This window comes from Phyllostomus discolor, chromosome 8 (assembly GCF_004126475.2).
Source record: "Phyllostomus discolor isolate MPI-MPIP mPhyDis1 chromosome 8, mPhyDis1.pri.v3, whole genome shotgun sequence".
Lineage (NCBI taxonomy): Eukaryota > Metazoa > Chordata > Mammalia > Chiroptera > Phyllostomidae > Phyllostomus > Phyllostomus discolor.
The window spans coordinates 104744949-104759185 of NC_040910.2; the positions used below are offsets into that span (position 1 = coordinate 104744949).

The following is a 14237-nucleotide window of genomic DNA, read 5'->3' on the forward strand; positions in this document are numbered from 1 at the left end:
GTCATGGCCTGAAACCCAGGCATGTACCCTGACTGGGAATCGAACCGGCGACACTTTGGTTCCCAGCCCCCGCTCAATCCACTGAGCTCTGCCAGCCAGGGGAAGGATGGACTTTTGAAAAACAGTAACGCGTCAATATTGGTTCCTTCATTGTGGGAAGTGGACCCCACTGGGATGCTGATAGTAGGAAAAGCCTGGTAGGAGGACACGAGAACTCTCTGTACTGTCTCTGCAATTTTTCTCTAAGTGTAACCTGCCCTAAAATGGAAAATGTGTTTTAGGAGTGGAGGGGCACTTCCAACCAACAGCCACTCTTCACCGGGCTTAGTCCCTTCTGAGAGTATTCAAATCGATCCCACGAGATTGACAGGGATCAATGACTTATAACCAGGAAGCTAACGGAACACCGCGTTTCTGACACCCTTTGACTAAAACTGGAAGGAGAAACTTCTAGAAAATCGCAGGCAACGCCCGAACACGCCTTCCTGATCCTCCCTTCAAGAAGGAACCGTGGAGGCCGCGCAGGAGCCCAGACGCGGTAACTGCCATGGGTGGATCTGACTCACTGCATCGCACTTCACGGCTTCTGCTCTGTGGGTAAAATTAACGGTGACTAAAAATGAAATCACTGACGAAGGTGGCTCCCGGACCATCTGAGAGAGTCCAAGCACTGACTCGGCTGGAAGGAAATAAAACTGAAAAAAGAAAAAAAAAAGACAGAAAAAAAAACCCTTCTTGATCTCACCCCAAATAATCATTCTGCACCCTGTCTGAACTTGGGCTCCCTACCCGCCAAGCCTACTCAAAACCACGACGGAGGGTGCCCCGCTGCTGCTAAGCGACAGCCGACACGCACGCCCTTCCAGGCCACCGCACCAACAGCCCGGAAGGAGCCGCGGAAGGTTCTGGCGTGGCCTCGCTCGGAGCTCCCTGACCTTGACCTTCCCATCCCCACAAGACAGGCAGAGGTGGGGATCTCGCCTTTCCATTGGACGAGGTTACCCCTTGACCCTATACGAGCCTGCGTGCGGGGCCTCACCCGTCTCTGGACACGGAAAACGCTGTGCACGCGCTTTCAGACTGGGTTCACGAGTAAAAAAGAGCCCACGCGGGGCTCTGGGCTTTTTGCAAGGAGGAAGTTCTCGCGGGCTCTCCCTGCTCCGGATCCTAATATAATCGCCTCCCCGGCCCACCCTACTGCCCCGCCACCCTCGGGAGTTCTTCTCTCGACCTCTTCAGGCCCTGGCCTAAAAGCGTGACCGCAGCGCCAAGCCTTGGGTTCTTTCCCTCCCTTTTCTTCCGGCAGCGGTGCTCAGAGGCCAAAGACACAGAGAGTGCGGGAAAATGGCGCCAGACGGGAGCCGCGAAGCCTCCGCACGACGGCGACCGCGTGTGCACGAGGGGGCGGGGCGCCGGCCTCGCGCTCCCGCCCCCAGCCCCTAGCCCCGCCCCCGGGCGTGACCCCCGGCGGTTTGCTCCGCTCAGTGGAGCAGACCCGGGGAGGCGTTGGGTGGGGCTGAGATGGGAAGAAGGAACGCTGCCCCTCGACGGTTCCCGCTCCACTAGCCCCTGGGCCGCGATGCGAGCGTGGGTCTTAGTTGCCGCGGTGCTCTGGTACCTCCCCCGAAGTGGGTATCCTCCCGCCCGACTTCCAGGCCTCTCCCTTCTTGCCGGTCCTATGTCCTTCGCTTTGCTTCACCCCGCCCTGCCCCACCCTCAGTCCCAGGCTTCTCTTCTGCCTACAATGTCAGTGGTTTCTTTCCTCCACAGCTGGATGGCAGCGTTTTTCCGAAGTCACTAAAAAAGGCTTCGTTTATGGCAAGACAGCGCACACAGGTACTAAGCACCTCTGCACCCGCACAGTCTATCAGAAGAGCCGGGGTGCCGTGGTCCTGCTAAGGTTCTTCCGGTGGAGAGAGAGGCAGCGAATGCTTACTGACCGTCTACCGTGTGCTCAGCACTTCCTGAAGGTTGCATCGTTTCATCCTTACAGCCACCCTTCTGCACCTCAGTTGTGATATCACAGCTTGTAGGGAGCGAGGATTCAGTCCAGATCTCTTTCTCCGATGCCACCTCACTTCCAGGGCCTCTGCTGCTTTGCAACGTGCCAGGCCCACCCAGAAAAGTAATTTCCAGGACTGGAAGTTTCTCTATTTGGAACGCCCCTTTCTCTTCCCTCATTAACTAAAAGAACTCCTACACATCTTTTAAGGTTCAGCTCAAATGCCCTTTATCACTGTAATGAAACTTGCCCACCCTCCCCAAGGAAAATTAGTCACATGGCTAACTTGACATAACTTTGGGCTGGTTCATAGTATTTGTCAGGTTTGGAATTCCTCACTTTTTTGAGCCCTGTCCTTCCCGCCCCCCCCCCCCAAATTGTAGGACAGTGTCTTCTTTATATGTTCAGAACATGGCTTTAACATTAATGTCTTGCGCTGCGCTGGTTCCAAGCAGATTATTGTTGCTTCCATCAAATGTGAAACAGAATAAGGTAATCGCAGAAAAACGCCCCAGTATGCCCTATATAGGCTTCATTATTGTTCCCAACAGAGGACATTTATAGTTAAATACTAAGTTGAAGGGTGACAAGGATCATCTTTAAAATAGTTTTCAACCAAGTCCTTTCCTGATCTTTAAGTTGATTTCACTACCCCTTCAAAAAGTTATGATTGCAGTGAGTTCTGAATTTGTACATTGTATTGTGTACATTTTTATAAACAAAACTGTATCACAGAAAAAGGAAAAATTGACTAGTGGTCTAGAGTTTTAAAAACCAGGAGAAGCAAAACAGACTTGCATTCTAAATGTCATAATGAGTGATATTTGCTGATTTTTAAAATAGTGAACTCCAAAAAGAACTTATCTTTTGGGACAAATGGTAGTAAGTGCATTTATTAATTTTTCTATATAATGTAGCTGTATATTATTTTATTTTGTCACAGTGAAAGTATATGTAGAATTACATCATCATAGCCCATTCCTTGTCTGTATGGATATAAAACATGCTAGGAAAGAAATAGTGGACCCCACCTACTCATGGATTGGGCCTAATGAAAAGCCATTAAAAGGTAAATCACTTGATTTTTAATACCTTCTCTTTTAAACGAAGTGAACATTTTTTTTATCTTCACCTGAGGACACGTTTTCCATTGCTTTTTAAAAGAGAGAGGAAGGAACAGAGGAAGGGAGAAAAAAATATTCATATGAGGGAGAAGCATCCATTGGTTGAGGAATCAAATCCACAGCCTACATATGTGCCCTGACTGGGAATTGAACCTGCAACCTTTCAGTTACCAGATGATGCTCCCACCAACAGAACCACACCGGCCAGGGCTGATGTGAACATTTTTTTAGAAAAGCACTGCCACTTATTAGAATGTGCAAATTAAAATTTGATTTTAATCACAGTTTCACTTGCTCCATACTTAGACAAACCATGTTATATCTTGGTCTGTGCCTTATTTTCTCCTTACATAAAAACTGAAGCAGTAATTTTTACACCCTTCCGCTCAGAGCTGTATTAGTCCAAAAAAATTTTTTTTGTAAAGCCCTGGCTGGACAGCTCATTTGGTTAGGGCATCGTCCTGATACATCAAGGTTGTGGATTCAGTCCTCAGTCAGGGCCCATACAAGAACCAATCAATGAATGCATAAATAAGTGGAATGGCAAATGGATCTCTCTCTCCCTGCTCCTCCTCCTTCCCTTCCTCTCTCTCTCTAAAATCAATCAATATATATTTTTAAAATTTTATAAAACCTAAAATGTATCCTTGTAGCACCTGTAATAGGAGATGAAGTATCTAATATGTAATTGTTAATGATACTAGAAGTTGGATTATAAACATTAATTTCTGTTTTATGCGAAGAAATGTTATAGTGTTACAGGGCAGTATAATTTTATTTACTGAATTACAAGCATAAACTAATTGAAATTAGATGCAAAGAAATGAGTGAAAGAAAACCAAAATCTATTTTGAAGGTGTACTTTTCTCATGTGGTTCTCATATGACAGAATTACAATTTTGTGACATTCTTACAGTGAAAATAGTCCATTAATTTTTAAACTTTTGCATTTATTTGTAGCCCCAAGTTTACTAAATAAAAGTTTGAATTGTTATATTTTAAATAACCAAGTAATTTACGCTTTCTGTTTAGGAAACTATCGAATGAATATAACTGAAACAGGAAAGCTGATGGTGAAAGATTTTCTGGAGACTTTTTCTGGACTTTACACATGTACTTTTTCTTATAAGGTCGTCAAAGCACAAACCCAAGTAGAAAAGACGGTGAAGCAAAAATATGAGTTCATGATGTTTGGTAAGAATATAGGCACATTTTAACTACTTAGTTTAGATCAGAAGTCAGTGTATGGTTTCTCCCGTGAAAATGAAAAGGTTTCTCCTGTTATATATAATCAGTATAACTTACGGAGTATTTTGGGTGTATTTAACCAGGCAGACTCTTAAATTAATGCCAAGATGGCGTGTCCTAACTAATCCCCTTCCAGCCTCCCACTTCCCACTGTTGAGGTGTGCAATCTGCTTTAGCACAATTTTGCCAGGTATCTGAAAAACAGAGATTTAATCCGCTAAACACAAATGAATGATCCTTTTTACTGGACTGTTCTGACAACAATGATACTCTGCGAATGAAGACCCTACCCCCTCCAGAAAATCTTACTTGTCCTTGATACTGTTAACTTATCTCCATAGCCAACCCACAGAAGCCCTGTCCTAAACTTGTCCTGAGTAGATAATATATATCAGGTGAAAATAACCTTTTTTTTATTCAAGTTATTCATTTTGTATATTTTTGAGACCACACTGATAAAACATTTTATTGGATAAGTGAAGTTTCTGTGCTGATTTGGAAAGTGTTGAAAAAAAAATTAATGCCAGGCACCCTTTTATTCTCATCTCTTTCAAAGCCTATCGGGAACCTGATTATTCGTATCAGATGGCTGTACGTTACACCACAAAGTCTTGTGTAGGAAACTATAATGACCTGTTTTTTAGAGTGTTGAAGAAAGTCTTGGATAATTTAATCTCCGATTTGTCATGCCATGTCATTGATTCATCGTATAAATGCCATTTGGTGGAAGTTCCAAAACATGGCGTCATAGCTGAGCTATTTATAGCTTTTCAAGGTAAAAAAAATTTTTTTTAACTTTGCTTTTATGAGTTTAATCTTAAACCATGACAGATTACAAACCTAATTACCAGATGAATGTGAGCTATCCTACAAATAGTAGGACTTACATGTTTGCTAAGCACTGAAGTCTATTTTGGGTCTTAGCCTGGTTATACTTCTAAAGGTGAACGCATCTCCGTGTCTTGAGCGGTTGGGCTTGGCCCCTCAAAGCTACGGGACACCGGTTTGGTTCTCGCTCAGAGCGTGTACCTGGGTTTCAGTTCTGCCCCATTCAGGGTGCGTGGGAGGGGCAACCGATTGGTGTTTCTCTCCCTCCCTTCCCATATCTCTGAAAACAAATACATGAAATCTTTTTTAAAAATGAATACATTATTTACCTTCAACTGTGATATACTGTTGCTTATGTTCTAGATGTCAGTGTTATTTTATAAATATGGCCTTTAACTAAGCAGCTAATATGTAACATAGTTTTTTGAATAGAATTTTAAATCATATGTTGGAGAACTTAATAAAAGGGAGGACCTAAACCAAACTCCTTTCTATTTATTGTCTATTTTAAAGCCTTGTAGTTACTTCCATTAGCCCCCAGGTGGAGTAAAATCATAATGTATAAATTATTCAAATCGTGCAACTTGATTACTGGGATTAGCTAGGTTAAGCACATGCACCCATTCATACTGAATTCAGCATTTAGAGCTTTGTTGGAATGTTTGGAACTTTTCAGAATCCTTTTGTGAGGATCTCATTTTTCCCTCTCCAGTTAACCCTTTTTCACCACAGTGGAAAAGTGCATGTCAAAACTCTGCTGACTGTGAAGAAATTACTAATCGTAACATCCTCCAGGTGAGAATTTCATTGTCAGAGAAAATATTTGAATAGTCAAGTAAGCTATTCAAATTTTTTTAACTATTTCATTTTCTTTGTTATTTTATTATCTAAAACTTCTGGTAACTGCTTCAGAAAGATTTCTTCATGTTGTGAATATGTATCAGTAATAAAGACTTGCTTTTATTTTAAAAACCTAAATATAAAGCATTACTGACTTTTGGTTCTGGTTATTTAAACTAAGGCTGTGAGGGTCTGGGCCATTTCAAGGTGCTTTGTTTTGGAATAGTACCTGTGGAATATTACGTAGCTCCCCAGATTAATGTTATATAATTTTCTATGACAGAGGGATGGATCCCTGGGTTTGGTTCCCCAAATGTTAACTAAGCAGCAGCTTGAAGAACAACTCAGTCAGGTCATCCTAGGTTAAACCAGTGGTTCTTTTACAACTGTACCTATGATGGTCATAGTAGTTGCTACCTCCTCTGCTGTCCTCAGAAGCTAAGGACGTAGTCTTGAAAAGTCCCTTTAACCCTGGCTGGTGTGCCTCAGTGGGTTGAGTGCTGGCCTGCAAATCAAAGGATCACCAGTTCAATTCCCAGTCTAGGGCACATGCCTGGGTTGCAGGCCAGGTCCCCAGTAGGGGGCACATGAGAAGCAACCACACACTGATGTTTCTCTCCCTCTCTTTCTCCCTCCCTTCCCCTCTCTAAAAAATAAATAAAATCTTTAAAAAAATTCCTTCCCTCTCCTGGTCTAGTTCCTGAACCCATACCCTTTATATTGTGCCTGGCAAAGGGAAGCACTGAGTTTATATTAACCATTATTAAACTCTGTGTTCAAAAAAACGACAATAAAATCTAGATCATTAGTTTGTAATGCTGATTAGAGAAAAGCTTTAGTTTCCATTTTACTTGGCTTCTTTGGAATTAGAAATAATAAACATCTACCAATGGAATAGATGTGGTGCAAATTATTCAAAACAAGTGTTCATTAACTTTAATTTTTCTTAACCATCATACATATGAATTGACAATCATCGATAGGGTCAAGGCTAGACTAATTTTAGTATTGATACACAACTTTCCAGGGATTCATCTGTCGTGGAAAACCTGGGTGGAGCGGGTGTGTTCACAGTACATTGCATTGCCTCTGATGCAGGAGGAGAAACCAGTTCACCGTTCAGTCACAGCCCTTCTCCCTGGTGTTTTAAAATCTAGGCAAGAGACCGAATAGCAGAATTTTTCCGGCGGCAGGCGAATCTTTTCTACCATGATCCTAGTAAAATTCTCCCCGCTCTGCACTTTGTGGACCACAGCTTTGAAATGGCACGTATGGACAGCTGCCGTCCGGGCTTTGGGAAAAGCGAAGGCATGCATAGTAACTGTGCTACGTGTTGCGGTAATTATCACATATAAATGTCCACCGTTATAGAACTGTGCACCTGAAACCTGTGTAATCTTATCAACCAGTGTCACCCCAGGAAACCCAATAAAAATTTAGATAGATAGATAGACAGACAAGTATTTAGGGTATATAGTCAGAAGAATACCAGTAGATGAATAATTCACTTAGGATAATTGAACTGAATCTAATAGCGACCCTCTTACAGAAATGTTATATTCAGCTAAAGGGAAGTAAAAATTCAAAGACCACATTTCCGAATGTGATGATCTTCATGTGTATTAACTCCTCTAACGCACTCTTTTCTATTACAAAACGTGTCTGGAGTCTTCTGCCTCCAGCTGCCACACTGTGCAGGGAAACAGAATGGCACCGCTTCGAAAACAGAGAATTGGAAACAGGAACTAGAAAACCAGAAACAGAAACTCGTAAACCAGGCAGTGCAGGAGGTCCTGTAAAATCCTGACCTTGGTGAAAAACAAAACAAAACAAAAAACAAGGTTCTAACTCTCCTGCCTTTAACATCACTAATCCCAATGTTCAGAGCTCAAAACTAATCTCCACAACGTAACTGACTGAACATCACCCAGGAAGTATATCATAGGTATAGAGAAGGTGTGAGGTTGCAGGCAGATTTATATCATTGGTACAAAATTCCTCTAACTGAAACTACAATCATTTCCTCCGTGGGTTTTCCTCTGCAGTGGTTTGCAGCCCTGGGACTTTCAGCCCTGACGGTGATGTCACTTGTCAGACCTGCGCTTCGGCCCACACCTACGGAGCTAAATTGTGCCCCCCGACATAAAGTGCAGCACGAAGACTGGAGGTAACGGTGTTGTCACTGGCTTGTGGAAGTGGGGGGCATAGGACTTGCACACACATCCCAGAGCACCATAGTTGCATTAAATAAGATCAGTCAGACCCAAACACTGGAAAACACATTCTAGCAACTTTAAAAAGATGGTTGACGTGGCATTTCTAAGAAGGCATGTAATGTCGCCCGTGTTCAGAGGGAACTGTAAGTGTTAGTGGGTGGTTTTTAATGAGATATGTTTTATCATTTACAAACTGAACCCGTTGCTCTGTACCTAAGGCTATATTAAGATCAAAAAGAGTAGCGAAGTCTAATACAATAAAAACTTTATACTTTCCATATATTAATTTGTTTGAAATCACTCGTATGTGATATAAAGGTATCTATATTACCTTTGTATTTAGAGGCAAAAAAAGGTTCTTTCTTTTGGTCTCTTCACTTTTTGTTTGTTTTTTACATAATTAATAGACTTTATTTTCCAGTAGTTTTATATCCATAAAAAAATTGAACATACATTACATAGAGTTCCATACCCCCTCTCTATCTATCCCCCACCCCCCCGCCCCCCATTTCCCAGTACTAATATCTTGCATTAGTGCGATACATTTGTTACAATTAAGAAACCAATCTGGCTGGCATAGCTCAGTGGATTGAGTGAAGCATTGCAGGTTCGATTCCCAGTCAGGGCACATGCCTGGGTTGCAGGCCACAGCCCCCAGCAACCGCGCATTGATGTTTCTCTCTCTCTCTCTCTCTCTCTCTCTCTTTCTTCTTCCCTTCCCTCTCTGAAAGTAAATAAGTAAAATTAAAAAAAAAAGCTTTGAGTACCTACACAGAAATTATATTTTTAAAAAAAAGAAACCAGTGCTGATACATATTTATAGTTTACACTAGGGTTTATACAGTTTTACAGGTTTTGACAAATGCATAATGACACATGTCCACTATTACAGTTTTGTACAGAATAGTGTCACCACCCTCCAAACCCCTGTGCTTCACCTGTTCATCCGACCCCCGCACCCTAGACACCTCGACACCCACTGATCTTTTTACTGTCTCTGTGACTTTGCCTTTCCCAAAATGTCATTTACTTGGAGTTTACAGTTTGTACACTTTTCAGACTGGCTTCTTTCACTTAGCAATGTGTATTTAAGGTTCCTCCATGTCTTTTTGTAATTTGATAATCTTTTTATTGCTAAATAATATTCCACCATATGGGTCTGTGAAGGACGCCTTGGTTACTTCCAGTTTTTGGTGATGATGAATGAAGCTGCTCTAAACATTTGTGTGGAGGTTTTTGTGTGGACGTACGTTTTCAACTTAATTACGTAAATACCTAGGATCATGATTGCTGGGTTTATGGTAAGATTAGGTTTCGTTTTGTAAGAAACTGCCAAAGTGTCTCCCAAATTGGTTTACCATTTTACATCCCTATCGGCAATGAATGTGCCTTTTTTTTAAGATTTTATTTATTTATTTTTAGGGGGGGAAGGGAGGGAGATAGAGAGAGAGAGAGAAACATCAATGTGCGGTTGCTGGGGGCCGTGGCCTGCAACCCGGGCGTGTGCCCTGACTGGGAATCGAACCTGCGATGCTTTGGTTTACAGCCCAAGCTCAGTCCACTGAGCTACGCCAGGCAGGGCTGAATGTGCTCTTATTGCTCCTCATCCTCGTCAGCTTTTGGTATTTTCCATTTTGGGATTTTAGCCATTCTAATAGGTATATTGTGCCATTTCATTGTTGTTTTATTTCACTGTTGTTCTTTCTGCCTGTCACTGGATCTGCTCTTTTCAGGGAAACAGGCCCCTTCTTCTCGGGCGTTGTCTTCCCGCTGAACCTGTAACTGAGGCTGTAGTAAGCCCTGTCGCCTTTCAGCTAAAGCATGTGCTTCTGGACGGTGGGGTCTGTGGTAAGACCATTCGGTACCATGGTCTGAGCCAGCTGCTGCACTTCCCTTGCCGTGAAGCGAGCCCCTGGATCAGGCATATGCTTTGTGGATTGCTGTGGTGGTGGAAAAGGCATCTGTCTGGGAGTCTGCTGGAGACAATGCTTGCAGAAGCATTACAAGCGTGGAAGGCAGCTCTACATCCAGAACGTGTGTCTATCCCAATAAGGATGAATCTCTATCACTTAGACGGTTTTCCTCTATCACCATAAAAAAACCCTAGACACACAGGTTAATGTACATTTTCCTGAGATAGACTAATGTATTATTCTTTTCGCTTTATAATAGCATGTCTCTTTTTGAAACAGCAGCATTTTTTAAAGATTTTATTTATTTATTTTTAGAGAGGGAAGGGGGGGTGGAGAGAGAGAGAGAAACATCAATGTGCGGTTGCTGGGGGCCGTGGCCTGCAACCCAGGCATGTGCCCTGACTGGGAATCGAACCTGCGATGCTTTAGTTCACAGCCCGCGCCCAATCCACTGAGCTACGCCAGCCAGGGCTTATTTTTTTTTTTAAATAAAAAAGCCGAATATGAACATTCTAATGATAGAACTATGCCCTTAAGATTTCAAGGTCTCTTTCTGGAGGGTAGAACCAGAATCTTCCCAAAGAGTCAGATGCCCAGGGAGCTCAAGGGGAGCGCTGCCTGTACTCCCGATTCACAGCCGATGCAAGTATGTGCCCGGCACGAACTCTAAATGTCGCCTTTAGTGTATTTATTCTGTAGTCCTTATGTTCATCATAGTGGGTAGATGTTCATTCGCATTTTACATAGTGAAAACAGAGGCAAAAATTGTGAATTAATTTTCCCAAAGTCACACAGCTGGTAGGTTGTAGAGTTGGCCCTGGAAGCCTCCAGAATCTAGGCTCTTAATGACCACATGTTCTGTTTTTTCCTAGGAAGTCTCCCCTAGGAACAGGTAATCACTATTCCTAACATCTTATATGGGATCTTCAAACAAAGCAGTTTAATGCTAAAGTGCCCATTAGGCAAAAATAAATAAATAAATACAATAAAATACAAATTTTAACCACGTCCAGGGAGGGAAAACTCACAGTGCAGGTTAAAGGGTGAACCCGCGATGGCACTGTCGCAAGATTGCCACCTGGTGCTCTCTGTTGGTGTCAGCCGGGTTGACTCCTCTTCCCCTCCCCTCAGAAAGGCTCGCAGGACAGTGGCACTGTTCTTGAGTTTGTGGGTTTTCTTTTCCCTGAGCCAGAAAGGCATTTTCTCCTTTTACACTTCGTATTCCATCCTCCCGGACCCTTTTACCCTTTGGGTCGCTGCCCTGTCGTCGTCCTAGCCGTGCTCACCCAGCTTTCCTGACCGCACAGCCCACACAGCTGATAAGTGTTTCTCAGGACCCTTCTCGCCTTCCTCCTCCCGTTTCGTAAGTCCCTTCAGTCCTTCAGAAGGAAGAGCGTAGATCAACGGACAGATCAGTGCGATTACCTTCTCCTCTAAGAGTGGAAATAGTTTTCACAGTCATAAGCAAAACCTGATCTCGAGAAAAAATAATTTTTAAGTTACAATAATGGGGATGATAATATTTGTATCACTGCCCAATTTGTGCACATGTCTGTGGCCCAGTGTGGAAGTTGTTTTTTTTTTATCATAGCAGGCTTATTGTGTCACCAGTAGTCCATTCCTCAGAACTGCTGATTAATAGCCAACGAAAGAACTTTCCTGTTTCTCCCTGAGTCAGGGACCGTAGCTGTCAAGAAGCAACATAACAGCCCTGGCTGGCATAGCTCAGTGGATTGAGCGCGGGCTGCGAACCAAAGTGTCGCAGGTTCGATTCCCAGTCAGGGCACACGCCTGGGTTGCAGGCCACGGCCCCCAGCAACCGCACATTGATGTTTCTCTCTCTCTCTCTCTCCCCCTCACTTCCCTCTCTAAAAAATAAATAAATAAAATCTTTTTTTAAAAAAAAAGAAGCAACATAACTTCAGAGCGCTAGGGCACAACCATAAATCATGTAGGTCTGAGAGACACGGAGCTTGCAGAAGCCCAGCTGATGCCAAAGGATAGTTCCCGAGCGGCAGTGTTCATTATGAAGACTCCCAAACGTGGGAGGTGGAGTTTGGATAAACAGATACAATGCTATCACTTTGGGTCATCTCAGGCTAATGCATTGATATCCTAGTATCAGAATCTGAAAACTAATAGCAATGAAGGTGTTTGGAAAACAAAGACGATAAGGAAACGGGAAGGAAAAAAAAAAGAGGAAAAAGTGGTTTTAACCCCCAACCATTGAATAGAAATGGTTGCATGCAATTCAGAGGGTAGAGGAAGCAGACCTCAGTCCAAATGAACTTATAAACTTGAAGTTCTTTTCTGTTCTTCTTTTTCTTTTCAGATGCAGGCCACACAGTTTTGACTGAAGAGCTCTAATTTAGGTGCCGGGAGCCCACCTAATTTTTGTGGAAGACTTCTGGAGTGAGCCTCACACAGAAGGAAATCAGCCAGCTTTCAGATGCAGAGGAAAGACTAAACCGAGGGCGGGAATGTGTATATATGCCTCCCTCTCCTTTCCTCGTGGCCCAGCTCTGTCTGAGTCTAATATCCAATGGTTTCTAAGGCATCCCCCATCCCAAGACCCGTCTGCCCTGAATGATCAAAAACCAGTGAGGAGCAGGTCCGTGGTCTCCACGGAAAGACCCTCGCCTTCCGATTCCCGCCCCAGCTCCGTCGTTTTCCAACGCGTCTTTGGCAAAGACCACGTCCTCATCCCCGCTGTGGGGGAACCAGTACCAGTCTCCACCTCTCTTAAAATGTAATTTTATGTAACATAATGTATACAAAAGAATTTTGTAAATCATAAAGCACCAACAATTTCAAGACTCTGCATCGGCTCGTGTGTCCTATGACCGGTAAGGAAGTGCTTCCGCACAGCCAGGGATCCACAGCCGTCACCACGGTGCTGATCCACTCAGTCAGTGCGTTTTTACTGGATGTTACTTCGATTTGCTATTTATTTACTTTTATTGGCTACGCTCAGTACCTCATCCTGTCATCCATCCTCCAAAGAGGAGGATCTCTAAACAATGTAGTTTCTCTGATTTTGAACATTATGTGGAGAGAATCATATTGCATATATTCTTTTATGCCTTGATTCTTAAAATTGATCTCATGGAACATTAGTTCACTCATATTTATTGCTGTATAGTATTCCATGGTAGAAATATACCACAGTTTGTTTATCCATTCTATCATTGGGGAACATTCAAGTTGTTTCTAGTTTTTTGTTTTTTTAAGAATCTTTTTTAAAGGTTTTATTTATTTTATTTTTTAGAGAGAGGGAAAGAAACATCAAATGTGTGGTTGCTTCTCACACACCCCCACTGGGGACCTGGCCTGCAACCCAGGCACGTACCCTGACTGGGAATCGAACCGGCGACCCTTTAGTTCGCAGGCCAGTGTTCAATCCACTGAGCCACACCAGCCGGAGCAAGTTGTTTCTAGTTTTTGATGATTACAACATCTTACTAAAAATTCTTAAAAGGATATCCTATGTGAGGCACATGTGCACAAGTTACTCTAGAGTTTATACTAGCAGTCGAACTTCTGGGTCATAGGGTGGGTAAATCTTCCCTTTGTAGTGCCAAACTGTTATTCAAAGTGGTTGTACTCATTTATCTTCCCAGTGGTAGTATTTGAAAGTTCTCATGGTTTCAGGTACTTACAACACTTGAGGTTGTCCCTTTTTTTTTACACTGTAACATTTTTGTATTTAGGATTAGCCAGCTGGACTCAGTTAGATGATCCCAATTTTCTGGGCAACATCCAAAGCTCAAAGCTCAAAGCCAAACATACATTTCTTTCCTGCCTCAGGCCTGATCAGGGTGTTGACCTTGGCCGTGTCAATATCATGGAGCTTCGTCACAGCCCGTTTGACCTGGTGCCTGTTGGCCTTGACACCCACAACGAACACAAGGGTGCCGTTGTCTTCTATGTTTTCATGGCTGACTCGGTAGTCAGGGGAACCGATGACGGCATAGTGGTCAAGTTTGCTTCTCCTGGGGGTGCTCTTCCGAGGATATGTAGGCGTCCTTCAGGGCCGCAGGGTCTTCAGCCATTGGAAGGTGGGTGA

The 14237-nt window shown here is 43.2% G+C and overlaps 1 protein-coding gene across 1 annotated transcript; it reads left to right on the forward strand.

Annotated features, from left to right (window-relative positions):
• Positions 1 to 1389: 1389 nt before the first annotated feature.
• Positions 1390 to 13046, forward strand: ZPBP2 (zona pellucida binding protein 2). The gene is made up of 9 exons (XM_028521431.2): positions 1390 to 1628; positions 1771 to 1836; positions 2946 to 3071; positions 4159 to 4320; positions 4931 to 5149; positions 5915 to 5997; positions 7200 to 7380; positions 8088 to 8209; positions 12504 to 13046. Exons 1-8 carry the CDS (start codon positions 1580 to 1582, stop codon positions 8186 to 8188), a joined length of 987 nt encoding a protein of 328 aa, XP_028377232.1. The 5' UTR covers positions 1390 to 1579; the 3' UTR covers positions 8189 to 8209; positions 12504 to 13046.
• Positions 13047 to 14237: the final 1191 nt, after the last annotated feature.